This window comes from Vulpes vulpes, chromosome 16, assembly GCF_048418805.1.
Source record: "Vulpes vulpes isolate BD-2025 chromosome 16, VulVul3, whole genome shotgun sequence".
Taxonomy (NCBI): Eukaryota; Metazoa; Chordata; class Mammalia; order Carnivora; family Canidae; genus Vulpes; species Vulpes vulpes.
In genome coordinates, this window is record NC_132795.1 from 59,465,863 (window position 1) to 59,486,953 (window position 21,091).

The 21,091-nt window shown below is 42.5% G+C and overlaps 1 protein-coding gene across 3 annotated transcripts; it reads right to left on the bottom strand.

The window, feature by feature from the left end:
* On the bottom strand, positions 1-20,857 carry FBXO7 (F-box protein 7). 3 transcript variants are annotated; one of them, XM_072741876.1, is made up of 9 exons: positions 20,516-20,857; positions 16,349-16,643; positions 11,911-12,138; positions 10,647-10,788; positions 8,191-8,274; positions 5,250-5,345; positions 3,556-3,732; positions 1,616-1,653; positions 1-695 (listed from the first exon to the last, which is right to left on the bottom strand). In XM_072741876.1, exons 1-9 carry the CDS (start codon positions 20,635-20,637, stop codon positions 306-308), a joined length of 1,572 nt encoding a protein of 523 aa, XP_072597977.1. In that variant the 5' UTR covers positions 20,638-20,857; the 3' UTR covers positions 1-305. The 3 variants fall into 3 exon arrangements, with proteins under 3 accessions (XP_072597977.1, XP_072597976.1, XP_072597978.1); XM_072741875.1 differs by lacking the exon at positions 20,516-20,857 and adding an exon at positions 20,303-20,429 and having other exon boundaries at positions 16,349-16,491; XM_072741877.1 differs by lacking the exon at positions 1,616-1,653 and having other exon boundaries at positions 20,516-20,783.
* Between the last annotated feature and the right edge of the window lie 234 nt (positions 20,858-21,091).

The window sequence follows — 21,091 nt, forward strand, 5'->3', positions numbered from 1 at the left end:
TTATATGTTTTGTTTTGTTTTTTAATCTGGTGCAGAACATTATCGATGAACCACCTTCATTCACTCAAGAGGGGAATTCGGGGCGGGGGTTGGGGGTGGTGTAGGTCAGTAGCTATCTATTCCCAAGGTCAACCTGGTCATACAGTGACCTCTGGGCCCTACCACCCCTGGAGCTTTAAACAGATCTACTGAAAGGCCACTGTGAGTGCATGCCTCACCATCACAATCAGAAAACACTAGAGATCAGCACCCCAACAAGATGACATCAAAACCAAACAAGCTCCAGAAGTGAGATTACAAATCAATCACATGAATGGTGGCCTGCTGTCAGTTGGCCAGCCCCTGCTGGGCCTTAGGGGAAATCTGTCACTCGGGCCACCCCGCCCTGGCAATGTGGGGCGAGGTCCCGGAAGCGGGCCAACAGGATCAAAACGTGGTCTGAGTGGAGGGAACTGGCTGGGGGTCTCCCCAGGCCCGGGAATGAGTGAATTGATGGGGTCCCCAACAAAGGGAAGTGTTAATCTTTCATCATATTCTCCACCAATAATTCCTGGCGGAAGGAGAGAGCTAGGAGGAAAAGGCCTGGGGTGCCAGGGGCTGGGGCCAAAGGGGATGGGGTGGGGCGATGAAGGCGGGAACATCATGTGGCGCGCTCTCTGAGCTTCTTTTCTTTGTTTGTACCTCTTCCTGTACAGCTGTAGAAACACAAGAACGAGATACCGTTAAGTGATCTGGATGTTTCCCCAAAGTTCCAATTTGCTTCCACTGCGCTATCTACACTTTCCTCTTCCCACACTACGAAGCAGACAAAGGAACCAGTGCACACGAGAGAACATTTAGCAGTTTCCCTCCCCACGAGTAGGTAGGAGGCTGGGCATACAAGGCTGAACCAACTGTTCTCTTCAACCACAGGGCAACCAAGCAACTGTGCCCATTTGGAGAAACACTGAGTGACCTGTACTGTAAAGGCTCTAATCCAGAGCTAACCAATACACGATTTTAGGTCAGCCTTTCCTGAACATGGAAAACATAAATATATGTTGAGAAATATCATGCCACAGAATATAAAGTTAAGGTACTGGGGGCAGGAGGAACAGCATTTAAGTTCACTTTTTCACCTAAATCATGTTCCATCTCAACTTAAACCACAACAAAAGAGAGATGCCAATTTCAGAGGCTGGCACATCTTCCTAAGGAGTAGTGCTGTGCACTGAGGACAGTCTGAGGACCCTCCAGCCCATGAGCCTCCCCGTTTCTCTCAGTCCCGTCAACATCTTGTACGACAGGCATCTGCACATCAAACAACATTCATTCTTTTCACAATGTACTATCCTAATGACTTGAACAGCCAGACAAGTCCAGCACAGAAACTCAACTTAAAATTTTTTTGCAACAGAGAAAGACAGAATGTTTTTTATTAAGTCAAGATGAAAAACAATGCTGCGATAGACTCCTTTTTCTTGAGTCTAAAAGTTAAAAACACCTTTACTGAAAATGAGCAACAAATAAAAACAGATTTCATTACATAACAAAAGTAATCAATATGCCCTTAATGTATTAACTCACTAGTTATTGCTGTGCTTATGTTAACATTAGCCTCGATATTAATACCTACTTCTTTCCAATCTGTGTCTCGAGCTCTAACAGTACCATCTATAAAGAAAAAAAAAAAAAGATTTAAAATGCTTCATGCATCCAGCATTAAAGAGCAATTTTGCTTTTGTCCTAAGGAAACTGAAGCTTACGCATTCAGCACAGAAAGGAACATGAATCACTTGTTTACCACATCCTGCAGGACCTGCACCTCTTGCGCCTCACTCAAACCTCTCTTGCTGAAGGCACCGGTCACCGTTCTGTGCTCATGGGAAGTATGTGCAGGGGCACCCAGGGGACGTGGAGGAACATGAGCTGTCCCTGCCCCTCCCTGCCCCTCCCTGCCCCAGCAATCCCCTGCTGTGCCTCCTCCCCTGTCCCATCTGAGTGCAGCTGCTGCCTCTAATCCCGACTCTCTGTGACACCTACTGGGTGACAATCTGTGCCCATCGCAGCCCATCAGAACTACAGGGAAAGCGGACCTGAAGTTTCCTTCCATATCTGGGTTATCTTCCCCCAACTCACAGAAGCATGATCCAAACAACTCAATATTTTTTAATATACTTATTTACCTGAAATATGTGAAATGAGGAAAAAGGAAACTCTTCAATTTAAGTCTAATGAAGAGTCTCCATAAAAGAGAGGCTTCCTGAGAAGCTATTACATGGGCATGGAAGGAAGATTTTATAAAAGTTCCAGTCCCATAACATGGTGGCCATAGGGAAATTCATTAGAAAATCTGAACCCTCGGCTTACAGACAAGCTTGTGGACCACAATCTGGAAATGAAATACAGACTAACTGTATTTTTAACCTGAATTTGAATATGACATAAAAGGGCTTTTTTGCCTATTTTTTTATCATAGACTGGTTTTTTGGTTGGTTCCTCTATATACTCTGGTCATTCTTTTCATTCTTGACTATAATTTTTTTTTTAAAACTTGAGATGACACTTGCTGCCTCCTAGAACAAAATGATACTCTGAACCCTGGACTCAGGGGCATAAATAATGTCAAACAAGGACCTTAGGAATCAAGGGGGAGGACACGGAAAAACCAGGTCATTCACTTCTTTTGAAGGGAAAAAAAGGTTTTTTAACAATCCAAACGATTCTACATAATATTCCTAGTACAAATAAGGAAGGGAATCTACCCGCCAGATTTTTACAGCTGCCAAGATGGTATGTTATACATAGCACCATCATTTGCATTTTCTTGATGTGAACCACAAATATTTTTTACATTGCAACACAATATATACCTATATATACATCTACTGAAATAGAAATTTTTAACTATTTCATAAAATACATACTGATTTTTTTTAATGACCCATTACATCAATTTCATGACCCTCCTCAGAGTCAAACCAGTTTTAAAAAACACTGATATGCAGAAAAGAAATACCAGTCAGGCTTCCAGGCTTGTATCTGGGAATCTTGATACAACAGGTAAAGGGCTTTGACATTTGGGGTAACATCTCCCCATCCCCAAGTTCCACTGTCATCACTGCTGCAAAGATCACCAGGTCCCCATAAATGAGATTACATGGAAATAAAGCTTTCCCAGCAACATGCCACAGGGAAGCAAGCAGGGCTCTCTTAACTTGTGCACATGGTCACAACCATGGAAGTCATTTGGAAATGCGCCAGACCACTAAGTCAGATATGGAGGATGGTCTAAAAAGAAAGATCAAACTTGAAATTTTTACTATCCTGAAATACTCTAGTTCATCTACTGGGCTATTTGTGTTATGGGGAACGCACAAAAAAAAAAAAAAAAAAAAATGGGAAGAATTTTCAAGATACAGGCAAAGTATACGAGGCTTAGAATCTTCCAATAAAGCTGTTAGGATTATTTGCAACTCTTTAAAAAAAAAAAAAAAAGAGCCTACAACTAAAAACGTTTGGCAAGCTAAATAACTATGACCTTGGTAAGAGAGATTAGCATGTCATAACAATCACCTCGAAAATCCCGCAGATATAAACACCTCCAGAGCAGCTGGTCATTTGAAGCAATAAGGAGGTCACGACAAACCGCAGACAAAGAGAGAACAGAACGAACATCCAAAAGACGGAAGATCCGCAGCTTCAGCTCCAATGGGAGGACCACCAATCCAAATACGTCTGGCAGATTCAGGGCTACAAGGAAGAAAGGAAGAGGTATCACTGAGTAAAGAACATCTGGCTCTCCCCACATAGTTATTAACAAAGTTACCAACTTGTTCCTCAATTGGAGGGTAGTCTTCCTCACCCAAGTACGCAACACCTACAACAAACTTCAACCCCACAGCGACCAGATTGCTACTTCTAAGTCCCTTATTCCCTATTTTGGTGGAAAGACAATTTCCATATCTGTAAGATGGGTTAATAGTACTGTCTACTTCACTCAGTTGAAAATTAAATGTGTGATTACATGCAGAATTAGCAAGTACTATTATTTGAGGTCTAGCAGACTAGAAAAAAGGAAAGGAGATAAATTTCAGAAGCAAGCTAAGAAGGGAAAACAATAACATATTCCAGTCAGATGAAAATTATTATTAGCTCCTTTAAACAGATGTGATACTGTTCTCCACTAGCAAAGATAATCAAAATCAATAAAGGATTTTAAAATTCACATTTTTCTCTTCATCACCACCACCTAAAGACAATGACTGTGGTAACAACAATCTTGGCCCAGGCAACTGGAAACCTAAAATATCGCAATACACAGATAGCAGATAAAAGCCACATATCTGTATAAATCTGAAGTTATTTTCCAGCTGAAGGATTGTGGTAGACTAGGATTCTCATTTTTCTAGCCTATAATTACACTTCCTCACCACACTGCCATCAGGCTCAGCCATTTTGACTGGTTTTGTCCAGTGAAATAGGAGTGGAAGTGGCATACCACTTCCGAGCAAAAGCTTTAAGAACCAACACATGGCTGGGCCCCTGGCCCCCTTTTCCCTCTGCTACAAGAAGAGTATATCCTGGAGGACTACTCCTGTGGCCACAGCTAACCCACACGCAACAGGTACATGAGTGAGAAGAGTAGGTATTTGCTTTAAGACACTGAGATTTTAAAGTATTTTTGTATTACAACACAAATAAGAGCTAGCTAATATAAAAATTTTGAATGAATTCTAAATCTCACTACAATAGCTTCATCATCTATAAAATGAGACTAAAATCTCCTTCAAAGTTGTTAGCATTAAATAAGAATGCATGTGAAATATCCAAAGTACCCATAGAGCCCAATAAATCATATTTAAAAACCTAATACCCAACTTACAGGCTATATATTATTTGTTTATTGAACGAACACCTAGGTAAGGACCAGACCCTGTGTTGGGCCATGAGAACACAAAAGTGGACAAGACCTGTTCCCTGCTCTCCAGGTATTTAAAAGCTCAAGTGGAAAAACCTCATACCGACAATATTGATACAGCAGAGGACAGGCTGCAATAAAGATGCACAAGATGCTGAGGAGACACCAAGAAGGAGTAAAAACCATGTTAAGGAATTAACATTGAAGCTTAGTTGTAAAAAAGCAGAATTTCACTAGAAGGAGAAAAGAGGCAGAGGAGAATTTCACTATGTCAGAGTCACAAGCAGAACATATAAGCTTTTCCTACTCTTTCTAGCTGTCTGACCTGTGATCTTTTATCATCTCTCACCTTGTCGGGTAAAAGCCAGAAGAGGATACACCAGCTGGTCTTTGAAGAGTCGAGAGAGCTTCTGAAGATCTTTGTATATCTTGGCTACATTTTCCCCTAGAAGATATATTTTTAATGAAAAAAAAAACAAAACACAAAATCAAGTGGCAAAACTTGAAATGGTATCCTCTACTTCTGCCAAGCCAAAGTGGTAAATTTTCACAAATCATTCCTACACGAACAGATATGAACCAAAGTCTCTAGAAGAAGAAGAAATATATAGTGTGTGACTCTGAAAACTAAATCTTAGATGTAAAGCTAAAAATCTCAGTTTCAAATAGCACTGCAGGCAACTTATATAGCTCACAGGCTATAGTTATGGTAGGAAATATTGTGGGGTATGAATTGTACACACAACACAATGTCCTGAGCACCTGGCCAACTGCCCAGGTGCTAGGAGTGTATGGTGGGGGACCACTCTCCAGATTTCAGAAGGAGAATGGTATTTGTCACCTTGGTGACCAGGTTGGCAACTGTGTCAAGCATTCTTCAAGCTCTCTCTCAACCTAAGTAATTCTCCCTAAGTAAGAGACAAATACTCTGACCCCCATTTTAAAAACAGGACAAGATAATGAAAGCCTGTCCAAGGCCTTAGAGTAAGTGGCAGAGCAGGGTACAAAATCTAAGTCCGGCTTCCACGCACCCATTTTAGCCACCTCACTGCTACTCCAGAGTGTGTGTCACAGGTCACCAGACCTGGCATCACCTGGAAACTGTTCAGCACTACTGAATCTCAAACCTATGTTTTCATAATCAGAATCTGCATTTTCATAAGATGCCCAGATGATTCACCTGTACACTGCATGGGAAACACTGCCAAATACCACTGAAGTCCCCATTGCGGTTCCACTTATTTGTACCAGGTATACAACCTTGAACTCTCTGGCCCACATTGGCTTGCTCACCTGTCTAAAGGAGACACCACCACTGCACCAAAGACTCATTAAGATGTAAAGTGAAAAACAGATAATTAGTTTATGCGTGCTCCCCCCCCATTCTGTGACTAGCTCCTTCACTATCTCTAAGAAATAAAACACTCCTTTTAATTTGATAATGAAACAAGAAAAGATACATAGCAAAACTCTAAATCTTCACTGCATGAACTACAATCTTGACTTGAAATAAAATGTCAAGATGTTTTAAAAAATCAATTTGGTTTATGGCCTTTATTCATGTGTGAAAACTGACCTTTTTAAACAAGTTTTTCCTTCAGTTATTTATTATAAAAGTAACTGGGAACTTATAAATAAGTATATATGAAGTACACTATTATAAACCACAATAAAAAGTAATTAAAATGACTTGTCAAATGAGCAGCGCTATATAACCTTACCCAACATAAAAGTACTATATTAAAAATATTTAATTAATACAGTCAACTTACTGTAATAGAACAGTATTAATTTTCTTCTTCCCCTTCACTTCCTGTCTCTTTAACAGAAACCAGATAAGAAATATGAATCTGAACTACATTCCTATAAAAGTTTTCTTTAAAAATAGGCTCAGGAGTCAAATCTATTCCAATCTTGAATTCCACCATTTATTAGCTCTATGACCTTGAAGTAATTTAACCTCCTCTAGACATGTCTGCTAATCTGTAAAATGCACATAATAACCTCTGCTATTGTGGAGTGTAGCGTATTTCTACTCTCAAAGCAGGTCCTCCCTAGTGTCAGAGGAATATAGTGTTGTGGCCAAGGAATTTCAAGTTTTTCTGGTCCCAAAGGTAAGACCATCTTCAGAGCTTTATCAGTCTAGTTTATACATCTCCAACAGGGGCAGCATCATGCACAATGGGACAAGAACTGGTTCTTAAAGGGCAAACAAAACAAAACAAAACAAAAGCCCTAGCTCTACCATTGGTTTGACCCTCCAAAGGACCACAGTACACAAATGAAAACACAGTCTATCTATGGTATTAAAATTTGGGAGAGAATAGATGGAGGATGAATTTTCTACAAAAGCTCCTCAGGGAATTGATCATGAAAAGAGGGCTGAGAAAACACTGGTCTAGTTTGATGTTACATGTTCAGAGACCATTATAAACATGTATCTGCCCATCCCCCTTACCCATCAGTTTGGGTTCATGGAGATTCATGGAACTCATGGCCCGAAGTCCCCAAGGAACCAACAAAAGTAAGTCTCTAGGCCTTCAAAGCAAAGACCTAGATCTAGGCAGCCTTCTCTCAAGGACACCGCTGTTACTGCCACCACCCCAGGGCACCACCCTATGCCACATCTGGATTTTAAAACCCTCTTAAATTTACTAGGAGAATGAAATGGAATTGCATCTGTCAAGGCGCAGGTCCAGCATAAAACGAGCACTTAAAGATGTGAGTTTCCCTCTCATGTCCTCTCCTTCAACTGCCTACCTGCATCTCATCCTTGGATTTAACTGAAAAAACAAAACTTGTCTCTGCATTTATTAATAATCTTATAGGATACAAGCAAAACCGTGCCTAGAATGGCAACTTCTCGTAAAGTTCCAATCTGATCAAACAGCAACCAAATCTATGCTGGTTTAAGCCAACATTCTGAGTAGTTTTTCCTCCAATCATCTTCACTAATGACGGTGCATTGTACAAATTCCACAAAACACAGATCCTCTCCATATTGGTTAAATATGATGCTGGAAAAATCCAAAGATTAATTCAGAAATTAGGAATATCAGCATAGTGTGGGATGAATTACATACTTCTGTCATTCCATAATGGCAATATAAATATAACCCAGCACTCCAAGACTCTAAGAAAAGCAGGGAAGAAATAGATACTCTGCAACATGTCTTAAATTTGCTTTAATCTCATTCAGAAAGTTTCAATCTCTCAGACATTTCCTTTCAGGTGTTCTAAAGTGAGCATCTCAAAGCTTCATCCCCAAAGTTCAATCATGCTTTTCTTACCTGGTTCTGCTCTGCAAATAAATGATTCTGGCAGCAGCTGCAATCTTTTCACACTTCTGAGCTCAGTGTTGATCTTTAGAGTAGCTGTAAATAAGGAAAAGAGAGACACACAATTCTTGTCAGTTCATTAATGGCCTTCAGGTTTTAGCATGGGTTTGCATTTCCCTGTCCCAACATACAAAGGACACGTTACAGAAAACAAAGTGCTCTATGTTTATTTCCTTCCCTCACAGCAAAGTGTAAAGCTGCTATCACATCAAGTAAAATCACTCTAAAACACCTTTAAAAAACTAAAGTATGGGGAAGCCTGGGTGGCTCAGCAGTTGAGTGCCTGTGTTCAGCTCAGGGTGTGATCCTGGAGTCCCAGGATCAAGTCTCACATCGGGCTCCCTGCGTGGAGCCTGCTTCTCCCTCTGCCTGTGTCTCTGCCTCTCTCTCTCTCTCTCTGTCTCTCATGAATAAAATCTTAAAAAAAAAAAAAAACTAAAGTATGCACCCTTTATATAAAACCCAATAGGTATTACCAATAGCACCTTATTAGTAACTTAAAGATATACAGCAAGGTTAGTAAGAGGCAGTGAAACATAACAAATCCATTACTTCTAACAAAGTCACTAAAAACTCCACTTATTTTTTTATTTAACCCTTGGCAATAAATCTTTCCTTGTTTATTAAAAGAATCCTGCTAAGTTTTCACATCATCTTTCTAGACCCAAAGGACCAATCTTCTTGACATCACCAGAGGGTTCAAATGTTAATCATATATACAAAGGCGCACTTCATCTCATTCCATGAAAGGCCAGTGATGTGCTTATGCACATGTGCCCTGAGCAGGAGGTCCTGGGTGAAGGAAAGACTTCTGGACACACTGCTCCTTTTCAAAGAATCAAGCCTGGAGTGGCTGGCTGCCACACAAGTCTGCAAGTAGCTGATGTGCCAAGAACAGTAAAAGAACAAGATAACAGAAACTAAGAAACCATGGAGAGATCTAGCAGCCATTCGCTTTATGTTACAGATTCTGACACCAGTGAAGAGAGGCTATTATCCACGATGTTCAAGTGCTTTTCTAAGAAACAGAGGCAAAAATGAGCATGAGCACCTCCCATGTACTGCTGGGTAGCTTCAGCCTTGCAGTTATGATGGGATGCAGCAGAACAACAGGGAGGCAGAAACTACTGACGCTCCGTGTTAAGAACTCCCAGTGGGAAGTTTCACTTGCTCACTGTGATGAACACTGAGGAGACAGAACTAGTCCTCCTGCCACTGGAAAGTCACATCCTGACAAATGGGGATACCACCAAAGCTGTTAAAGCTGTTCAAATCTGAGACTTGAAAGGAACATTTCAAAGAATCTAGTTAGTGATTAAAGGGAAGTAGCAGAAATCACATCACGAGGGACCTGGAACTATCTTTCATTTCAAAGATCAAGACAGTTTAGGATGATGGTTTTCAAAATAAATTTTTGCAGAACAAACATTTTTCAAACAAAATTTTACAAGAGACCTCAATAAATGCAACAGACAAACGTGGTGCTGCTCCAGGTTCAAGTGGCAATACGGGGTCTCCTAAGCCGCCTCCTCCACCTCAGCAGAACCAGTAGCTGCTGAGACCAGGGGCTAAGGTGTATGGAAGCAACTGCCTTTGCTCCATGAAAGGTGAGCTCTCCTGGAAAATTGAAAATGCAGTCATTCCAATCTCACCATACTATCTTATCCAGCTTAGGGGATAAACCTTAAAAATCAAAGCAGAGCAGAAAAAAAAAAAAAAAGGGCAGAGCAGAAAGGAAAGATTCCAGTCACTCCGCTAGCTCTCCAGAATGTGTGATTATGGGATCGTTCCACAGATCACGGGTAGATAGAGACTTCTGATGGCATCGAGCTAAAATGAAATACAAAAATGGAATGCACAGCAATCCCTGTGAAACTGCCAATATAAAAGAAAACTACACAAAGCAACTACTCAGAGTGACCTTCCTGATGGCGTGGGTGTGGGGGACAAGCACACACACACTAAGGCAGTGCTTAGCTGTGTTTGTAAGCATCACTGTTCAGAGACAGGATCAAAAGTGATCCCCACTCAATCACCTCTTACCACCTCTCTCAGCTCCAGACCTCGGTCAAAAAAAATAAACATAAAGTCATCCACAGGCAGACAGAGCCCATATGTGATAGATCATCTCATTCCGATGATTACAACACCCCCTGAAGCAAAAGCATCACAAGGGTAAGATAGCTGAAGGGCATGGCTGCCCTGGGAGAGAAGTCTGCCGGACTGAACATCAACCCATGTACCCTATGACCTTTCAGACTCGTGTTATCAGCGGCCTAGGGATTAAGAGCCAGGAAAAACTCAACTAGATCACGACAGCCAGTCACTGAAGCAGCCAGAAGATGTCTGGAGAGGAACAGGTAGGTCAGCTCTGTAAACTGACAACCGTGGCCATGCCATCCAATTACCATTTATGACAATCAGCGTTCCCAAAGGCACACAGGTGAGAGCAGCAGAGCCGCCCTCGCAGAGAGGATGCGTGTACTGCAGCTTATACACACCACCTGACTTCCAGTTCTCAGGCATGGACAGAGCTTTAGCCTCAGTCCCCTGGGGAATGAAATGAAAGAAACAAATAATGAGGAAAAGTATTACTCTCATAAAGACTAAAAATCCAAGAGGCCCCTAACTTGTCTGGAAATAAGCATTCCATACAGTCCCCTTAATAAAGTTTGTCAAATCATTACTATCGTTAGTAAAATTTTGATAGAAAAATGAGACAGGGATTGATTTCTCTCTTTAAAGACTCACATCTCTGCCCAGCAAAGCCCTATCATTATTCAAGACCTACAGCTCAAAGATCATTTTGTTTGTGAGGCCTTTAAAAAAAAAAATCCTGTTTGTCATTCTCTTCTACACCCTAACATTCTGTTCATACTCCTATTGCTACACACTTCTATTATGTTAGAATACATCATATTTTTCTTTTTATTTGTTTCTCTCCCCCGCTTACAGACTCCTTATATCCTGATTTCCCAGCTCAGAGCACTTGAGGCTGCGGGTGTTCAATGATCACTGAATTGCTCTACAGCTCTGTTACTCATAACATGGCCCACAGACCAGCAGCATCACTACTGTGTGGGCATATGCAGAGGCTCAGGCTTTATCCTAGACTTACTACAGCAGAATATGCATTAGTAAGATCCCCAGGTATCCTCAGGCACACCGAGACACTCTGTTCTCCTCCATGACTCTGTGGCATCCCAAATACACAGATATCTGTCCTAGAATTTAACCAATATAGTATGACAGATTGTAAACTGCCTCTCTCCCCCACTCCTGGACTATAAGCAACCTGAGAGCAGGGACAAAAGCACTGCATCTGTCACTGGAGATACTTACCAAATGGAAAATGAATGAATGAATGAATGAATGAATGAAAGAAAGAAAGAAAGAAAGAAAGAAAGAAAGAAAGACCCTCTCCCTCAATGGATCTTACTAGATTACTGGCAATTCAAAGCCATTAACATCAGAAATAACTCAGTGAGCCACCCATGTACACATGCCCATCCCAGTCTTGACCCACAGTTTTACTACATGTTATCCTACATCATCTTTTGTCTTTAATACAGAACTCTAGAATACCACAGTACCCCAGTGATGTTTATTAATACATCACCATTCCCAACGAGAAACGCTAATAAGACATTTGATTTCTGCTCATAGTCTCACCTGAGGTATGTAACCTGACTCCAACATGAGAAGATGTATTGATATTATCAAGGCATCATTGGGATTAGAGCAGTCAGCTGACTGATACAGGATCTCTAATGAATGTGGCACTTGCCCTTCCACCGATTCACTGCAGAGCATCGGTTCCAAGGGAAAGACACCTGTGCCCTCTTCCATATCCACAACATCTTGAGCTGACCCAGCTTCAAAATTCTGACTAGGTCCCGACTGAAAAAGATAACAAAAAGTGTGAATTCATTAAATAGACTTTTATTTTTACACAGTTTACATTGTATCCTAAAGTGAACTCAAATGAGTACTCAAAGTCAAAGCACATTATTAGTTTCAGAAATGGGACACATTTTAAGTGAGCCCTCCTAATTATGAGCCAGCAATCTACTCCTCCATCTTGAATTCCCTATCTCCATTAATTCTGGCCAGTATGCCAAAACCTGGAAATCAACCTAGCCTTCTCCCTCCACCATACTAAACTCCACCTCCCACGTGACTGGTCTTCAAAGTTCCACTGAATCTACCTCCTAAACATCCCTAGAATCTGCCCAACTATTCCCTAATGGTACTTAAGACTCTACCTCCTGGCTTCCAGTAGCAGCCTCCCCAAGTATCCCCGACTCCACTTGGTTTTCCAACATATTCCATCCACTGCTGCCAGAGTTTTTGACAATTAAGAATCCAACTATGTCGCATGTCCCAGCTTAAAATTTCCCAGTATTTCCCCAATGCAGACAGCAGCATTTCCCGAAATTGTGCCTTGGAATGTAGCCCTAGATGTCCTCAGGAAAAGAGTTCTATAATCAACTAGGTTTGGAAACTGCTACATGCTACAGCACTGAACCTCACCCTCCGTATTCACAAAATACACAGTGGCATTACGGAGCTCTGGCAAGTCCAATCCCAATAATGTGTGCATCATACTTAGCCAAGAACCACCACACTCCTTCCTCAATGCTCAGCATCCCCATAACACCTTCACAGACAACATGCTGACCAAACGCAGGCCTAGAAAATGAAGTCCAAACTGCTAAACCTCCTTAGCATACAAGGCCTTTTATCACTTCATCAGGTCCCTGCTCTGTCAAGCCCACTTCCTGCCAGTCCCTTCCTTCCCATGCCAGCATTCCCCACCTCTGCAAAAGAGGTAGTACAGACTACCAACCTGCCTTGCAAACGCCTTAACTACTGCACACTGCATTGCACTTTCCTGATCACACATCTATATCCCACCAGGACTGCAAGCTTAGAAAGGAACAGACTACATGTCACCCACTTTTGCAGACCCAGTACAGTATCTGGCACATAGTAGGTGCTCAACAAATGCTTGCTGCACCAATATTAAGGACAGTATCTCACAATTTCCTAATGGTTTTGTTTTCAGTGTCTTCTCATTTGCACCATACAAAAATTCTATAAAACAGGCAAGTCAGCTGATGCCTTTTTAAACATGTTTCAATGGTGACTCAGATTTAAAAACAGAATCAAGTTTACCAGCTAATAAAAACCTGAAATGAACCAAGATCTCCAGATTGGCAGTTCAGGCTTTCAGACACAATATGCTGCTTCAGTAAGACTGTTACCTATATTAATTTTGCTCAGATTTGTTTCTTACTCATGTGCTCCAACTTGATATAAAACACATGTATCTTCTCTTTAAGTTCACATTTCCATTAAAGAAGGGGCAGAGGAAATTAAAATTATGTAGGATTAACGAAATGGTGGCTAAATTTATAGGAGCAAGAGGCTGGTCTTCTGAAATCCCTGAGGACCTAACCCTTACTGGCTTATGGAAAAGCTTAAAATTCATTTGTTAAAACCTAGAGGCCAATGAGAATTTGTACTACCCAGAAAGGAAGCTCTATCATATTTCTGATAGAAACTACTTATTAAAACCATTTAACACTTAAATTATGAAGTATGTAAGCTCTTTGCTTCTTACTTACCTACTCTACCTAACTTTTGGCTATTTGCTACTTACTGACAGTTGTGTAGGAGACAATATATGTGGAAAAAATACTAAAAAAAGAGTTACTCTAAACTAATAATGCCATGGGAGGAAGATATCAGAATCCCCTGGTGGGCTTATCAAACCTTACTCCCTCTCCACGAGAACCACTGACATTCTGAGCCATTCTGATATAAATATTTATCATATTCTTCATGCATGTGGAATGGGAGAAAAATGTTCAACACCACCTCTCTAAACAGATCATTTGTCATGTTATTTACAAATGATAGAACAAGTAATTAAAATTAAGTTTAGGGTTAACATTAGGGTCTGATACCAGGCTATCCCTTTCTCCATTAAAGACTCAACAAGTACTAAGAGAATCCCCAAATGTATGAAATAAGAAAATTAATTTACACTTAATTAAAAGAGTAAAATTTTCCTATTGCTTCTAGTTTTACCTATTTTCCTTTACTAATACTTCATTCTACAATTAGCGGATCTCTGTTTCAAGCACTTAATGTATACTTATGAGATTTCAAACTCACCTTCCACACTAAGATTTTACAGTCACCCTATACAAGTCTTAGAATACAAAACATGCTTTTAAAATTGAAATGACTAACCTGAAGCAACATTAATTTCTCAAAATTTTCCAAAAGGAAACTAGTAAAATAAATGTCACAGTGAAAAGTTCTTACAGGACATTTTACAAGTACACAAAGGTAAAAGGAATGGACCCTTCTACCAGAATATCTGAATGAGTTTATCAGCAAAGAAGATTTAGAAATTTAATTTAAATATGTGCCTAAATATTCTATTACTTATTCCCTAGATTCCATCCATGAACAGAAAAATGGATACATAATAAATTTTTTTAAAAAATCATAAAAACATTTTGAGCCTTATAAAGACTTTTTAAATCATTTAATCTCTCTGGATACATTATTTAAAATCTCTGAGACACCTGAATCAGTTAAATGTCTCTTGATTTTGGCTCAGGTCATGATCTCAGGGTCACAAGATCGAGCTCCACACTGGGCTCCACACTAGCTAGGCATGGAGCCTGCTTATTAAGATTCTCTTTCCCTCTTCCTCTGCCCCTCCCTGCCCCTGCTTCAGCGTGCGCAGTCTCTTAAAAAAAGAAAGAAATCTTGACATAGATGATTTTCATACTTTACCAATCTTTTAAAAAGTGTTTCTTAATATCTGTCCTGTACTTAATGCCATGACAGCACAATGCATACTTATACTCACAAATGTTTAAGGTCTGAAAGAAAGAAACTAAGCTGAAGTGATAAGTATACACAAAAAAACAATGAACACAACAGCACAGTCTTAAAAACTAAATAATACATGTGATCATTTGTTCCATACCAGAAATAAAAAGCTTTGAAATCAATTGCCTAGTAAGCACCAAGGCAATAAGGATCATCAATACAAAGAAATGAGACAGTCCCTGGGCTGTGGCTGGCAAGACCTTGGAAGATGGGCAGAGACAGGAGAGGGAAGAAAGGCCATGCATTCCCAGCTGGGGGATAGCAAGAGCAAAGGCATGAAACAGTGGGTAGGCTGTGTGTGTGTGTGTGTGTGTGTGTGTGTGTGCGCGCGCGCGCGCCAGTGAGAACATATGAATGTGCTGGTTGGTACGGGGAAAATGATAAAGGAGTCTGACTGGAGATGATAGTTCACTGGCGGGAAGAACACAAACTAGCCCCAAAAAACCTTAAAAATTGGGTACAGGAAGAGAGGCAACATTTTCCTCCTAAGGTGATAGGGTTAAACACAGACAGGTCTTTTTCAGCTCAAAAATTATACACACAGGTAGAATCAGTGACATAGTTACGGGACAAGCAAGGGAACCACATAATCAAAACTGTGCAGGGAAAACTTGAACACAAAAAGCAGACTGAAGGACAGACATTGGAAGCCTGGAATGGAAAGGAAAAACTGACATGGCTTGTTAAGAGGTTGGATATAAGGCATCAAAAATCACTCCAGGGTTTTATACTCAAGGAAAACAGTGGTGCCACTGACAGAATGGCTGGTTTGAGAAGAGAACATTAGTTCATATTTCCAAATTGATGTTGGCACAAACGGTGAGACAGCAGTGCTTAAAATCCAGGTATAAATGTCCTGCAAATAATTTGGAAATAACTGGACTCTAGATAGCCTGAACGAGTAGAGCAGACAAGAGTGGTGAGGCTGGGAATCACGAGCTCATAGGCAGCAAAAGGAGCCAAGGGACAATTTATCTGAAGGAGAAAAGGTCTGAACGAAATAAACAGGTAAAACCTGGGTTCTCTCGAATAGCAGTCAAGTAATGGTCCAGGCATTTAGCAGTTTAAAAATTTCTACAAGACTATAATCTACAATCTACTACTAATAATTATCCTGACTGATAGAGAATCCAACTGAGGTATTCAAGTATGCTTTGTCAACCACCTCATCTCTCATTTTGCTATTAATACCTACCATATTGTCATCATTCCAGATATCAGTTTGGGCTGCCTGTCCTTGGAATGAATTACTGGGCTGTTCATTCTGTATGCTGGACCCATTGGAGCTGGCGGCCAAAGAAGGTGGGTCATTATTCTGGAGTGAGGAATGCTCTGAATCTGTGGATGAAGGTAAATTAGGTGCTGGAATGGCATCTTCAAGAATCAAACATATCAAGTCCCCAGAAACAATCCCATATGAAGCCAAGGTCTCTTCGTCTCCAGTGAGGGCATCCTTGTTGTTCAATGTGATTGCAAACCGGGTATCAGAACTGCCAAGAAAGATGGATAAGGATAGTAAGAGCTACCTACCATTACCTGGGAATATACGTAAGGTACATGTTATGATCCTGGGAGAATAAAATAATGAAAACAAAAATAAAAAGGAAGCCAAGGCTTTACAAAAAACTATCAAAATTATTTGTTCTTAGCACCACATTCCCTGGGTTATAGATCTCTAATGGCTACAATTCTAGCCTGGGGGACACAATATGGTAATTCTCTATCATTAATCCATCCATGTTCTCGTCAATTCTAACATACATATTTTACATCTTTTGTAATTATGCTATCTTCAAAACAGGGACGCTTCTTAAAATTGATGACAAAAAAAAATTGATGACACATCACAGCTTAATTGCCAGCATTTTCCCCTTTAGCATTACATAAAACAACATACATCTTAAGACTGACAGCAGTTTAAGACTCAGTCAATGAAATATAGCCCTTTTAAAATACAAATCACATCACATCATTCCTCTGCTGAAAATCCTCCAAGGCTTCTATTTTGAAACCGGAACAGAATCTTTAACATGGCCTCCGACACTTACCATGTGACCCTTCCCCAGTGCTCCTACCACATCCGCTCCATCCCCTCACTCACTGTTCTCTGCCAATATAAGCTTTCTATCCCTTCTTCAAAACAAATCAACCTCACTGCAGCCTCTGGTCCTCAGCATTTGCTCTTCCAGATCTTCAAAGGACTGACTCTCATCATTCCAGTAATTCAAATACCACCTCTTCTGATATTCCTTCCACCTAGCCTCCGTCACTCTATTCCACTCTCATGTTTTAGTTTTATTTTAACATCACTATTTAAAAATTTCCTATTTATCATCTCTTCTCCACCCCCACCACTAGAATTTAAATTTTTCATAAGGTCGTTATCTGTCCAGTTCAAAACTGTATCTCCCGCTCTTGGCAAATATTTGTGGAATAAATGCAACCAACAGGGCACCTGGGTGGCTCAGTGGTTGAGCATCTGCCTTTGGCTCAGATCGTGATCCTGGGGTCTTGGGATCAAGTCTCTCATCAGGCTCCCCATAGGGAACCTGCTTCTCCCTCTGCATGTGTCTCTGCCTCTCTCTCTCTCTCTCTCTCTCTCATGAATAAACAGATAAAATCCTCAAAAGAAAAAAAAAACCTGCAACCAACAAACATCAGTTGGTAAGATGGAAATGAAACTGAAATAAGGGCTCCCTAGTCAATGTATTTACAGGACAGTCAGCTATGTCTCTTCCAAAACACTAGACCCATGTCCAAGATAAATACTAACAATCACAAAAACATGAGTATATAGAGGACCGAGTATAAATGCATCCCTCCCACTGTTAAGTACAAGGTTGCCTTTGTTACTGATAACCAGTTATGTATGATGTCTTTTGTAATGACAACAGCACAAATCCCAAAGTCCACTGCTAAACAGGAGCTCAAATTAGCCTGAAACAAACTCTCCTCCCTTCCACATCATAGGCTCTCTGATTTGAGGGAATATCCATCATTTCATCACATAGTGGTGCGGAGTAATTAACAAACCACTGCACATTTTATAAGACACTTAGACTCAGCAATGCTAACTTCATTAACTTTTTGAGAGGTTAACCAAGGATTTGAAAATCATGTTCTGTTTATTCTTGCAATGCTGCATTTTCAAAAGTACGCAAAATAATTCATTTTCTTTCACATGTAAAAATACTTTTTCTTACCAATTAAAGTGTCTTTGGTAGAGAAATTACTAAAATTTTAGAAACTACTCCTGCTTATTAGGAAATAAATAGCTATGCTTCTGTTTTCAAACCCATGAATAAATGCTGAAGATGCCCCCCCAAAAAACACTATCCCAAGAGAAAAATGTCTCATATGAACTATGTGTTTATGGATCATCTGTCACAGCAAAAGGTTTTTTTTTTTTTTAACAATGTTAATACAATGTTCATCCAAACAACTACCTGTAGAAAAGCTTAAGAACCATATAATTAATAAAAATGCTGGCCTTCCCTCCCCATTTAGGAAAAGGGAAGAGCTACTTCTAAAGTAACATATAACTTTCCAGTGGAGGGGTTAAAAACTGGTTTTCTCAAACTGAAAAAAAAAAATTCAAATTCATCAGAAAATGCTATCTTAGAAACACCAGGCCTTTAAAAAATATTCATGTCAGACCCAGATCCACTTGCTCAGTGAAGACACTTTAAAAATAATAGTGTCCTACCGTTGTATTTTAAAACTACCCATTTATTATAAAGTGAACATATTTTCAGAAGAATGAATTTACTTTCAGAAGCTGAAGCTTACATTCCTTCCAGTTAACCAGCCTCAACTATAAAAACAAACCCAAAGGAGAAACTAACTTGGGCTCTTAAACAGTCCTTTCAGGAGTGCCCTTAATTAAAAAAAAATATTAATACACATACATACATATGAAAAAATATTTCATTTTATTTTTTTTATTTATGATAGTCACAGAGAGAGAGAGAGAGAGAGAGAGAGGCAGAGACACAGGCAGAGGGAGAAGCAGGCTCCATGCACCGGGAGCCCTACGTGGGATTCGATCCCGGGTCTCCAGGATCACGCCCTGGGCCAAAGGCAGGCGCTAAACCGCTGCGCCACCCAGGGATCCCTGAAAGAATATTTTAAAAAGAAGGTCCTTTTGAGATTTCTGGTGGGGTAATGACATTAACATACAAAATGCATAGGCTTACCACCAAGAAATAACAATAGGCGTGTCACTTAATACAACACCTAACAGTTAAAATCTCATTTTTAATTTGGAGAAAAAACAGGCTTACTTTTCATATAGTGCCTTAACCAGAAAAACCAAAGGTGACAAGTTCATAACATGGCCTCATTTTATTCTATTCCCTAAAAATAAAGTCAAAATCTATAAAAGTCTCAGAAAAAGGATCCACTTAGGGGCACCTGGGGGCTCAGCGGTTGGCGTCTCCCTTTGGCCCAGCTCGTGATCTCGGGGTGCCCGGATCAGTACCGCACCCGGCTCCCCGCAGGGACCCTGCTTCTCCCTCTGCCTGTGTCTCATGAATAAATAAAATATTTTTTTAAAAAATCCGCTTAATTAACAGAAAGGTTTTTTTTGAAGAATTCACCTAAAAAGCCCTAGGACTACCCTTTTGTTTCCTGAGCACACTCAAATGCCAAATTCGCTCGCTCAGTCTGCGAAGGGGTCCACGCTTAGCTTCGTCCCCCTGCCCCCAGACTGTCATCCCCGGAAAACACTGTGGAAACAAAGTCTCATTTGCAGCCCCATTAAATTCATAGCGGATTCCGGTCCTTGACTTCTCAACGTCGCCGCCCCCAAACTGCAAGCCCTCCAGGGTCACCCCAAGACCCACGTTTACCTTAGTTTTAGCAAAAAAGCAACAGCTCGGCCGGGAACTAGAAGCTCCCGCAGCACCCACACCCTGAACCGGGTCCCACCGCGGCCGCGCACGCGCACGCGCACACGCCCGGCGCAGCCTCCAGCCGGCTCCCGGCGGCCTCGGAGCGTGGGCCGGTCCCTAACTTCGGGAACTTTCCTGACGTGTTCCCCGGAACCCTGCGACCCCACCGAGCCCGGGAAAGTCCCCCCGGAGCCGAACCCCCGCGCCCCGGCCGGTCCCCGGCTTCCTCTGCGGCAGAAACGAAAGCGACGGCTCACCCTGCAGGGGAACCGGGTCCCCGGGACGCCGGGCCATGTCGGCCGCAAGCCGGGGGCCGCCGAGCCGCAGCGCCAGCGCCCGCGCCGCCCGGGCCTCCGCGCGTCACAGTCCCGCGGGCCCTACCCCCGCCGCCCCGCCGCCCCGCCTCACGTGACCGCCCGCAGCAGGCGGGGAGCCCCCCCGCGCCCCCCCGCGCCCCGCCCCCCGCCTACCCGAAGCCCCAGGTGGGCAGCAGGGCCTGGCTCAGGTGCGCGCGCAGCTGGCCCAGCGTCGGCTCGGCGTCGGGCAGATCCAGCGGCCAGGTCCGCTTCTGGAGCCGCACCCGCAGCTTCATGGCGGCGGCCGGAGGCCCGGGGGCCCCGGGGGGGGGGGGGCGGCGACTACCGGAGCCGCGAGGGTGCTGAGGAGGAGCGGAGAGAAGGCCCCGCCACGGCCCCTGCCGGCCGGTCTCTGGAACAGGAGCGCCTGCCCCTCGCGTGAGGGCGCCCCCTGGAGCCCACCCCGCGGGCGGGCGGGTGGCGGGCGGCGGGCGGCCCCCGCCCAGCCCCGCGGCTCGGCGTTCTGCGATCGATGACTCGGCGCGCAACGGCGCCGCCTGGACGTGAGGGGCTGCAGTGCGCAGGTGCCGCGGCCGCCACGCGGGCGGGGCCGGGGCCGGGGGCGGGGCCGGGGCCGGGGCCGGGGGCGGGGCGGCCCCTCCGCGGCCGGGGCTGTGCCGGCTCCTCCCAGGCGGCCGTGGAGGACGTTCCGCCGAGGGCGCGGCTGCGGGGTGCGTGGCTCGCCGCTCC

Excerpts from the sequence above, each read along its gene's own strand:
- FBXO7 (XM_072741876.1), bottom strand. The coding sequence starts at position 20,637 with ATGAAGCTGCGGGTGCGGCTCCAGAAGCGGACCTGGCCGCTGGATCTG. Across the intron at positions 16,644-20,515 it reads CTGCCCACCTGGGGCTTCGG|TTCTGATACCCGGTTTGCAA; the intron begins GTAGGCGGGGGG and ends CTTTCTTGGCAG. Across the intron at positions 12,139-16,348 it reads TCTGGAATGATGACAATATG|TCGGGACCTAGTCAGAATTT; the intron begins GTAGGTATTAAT and ends TATCTTTTTCAG.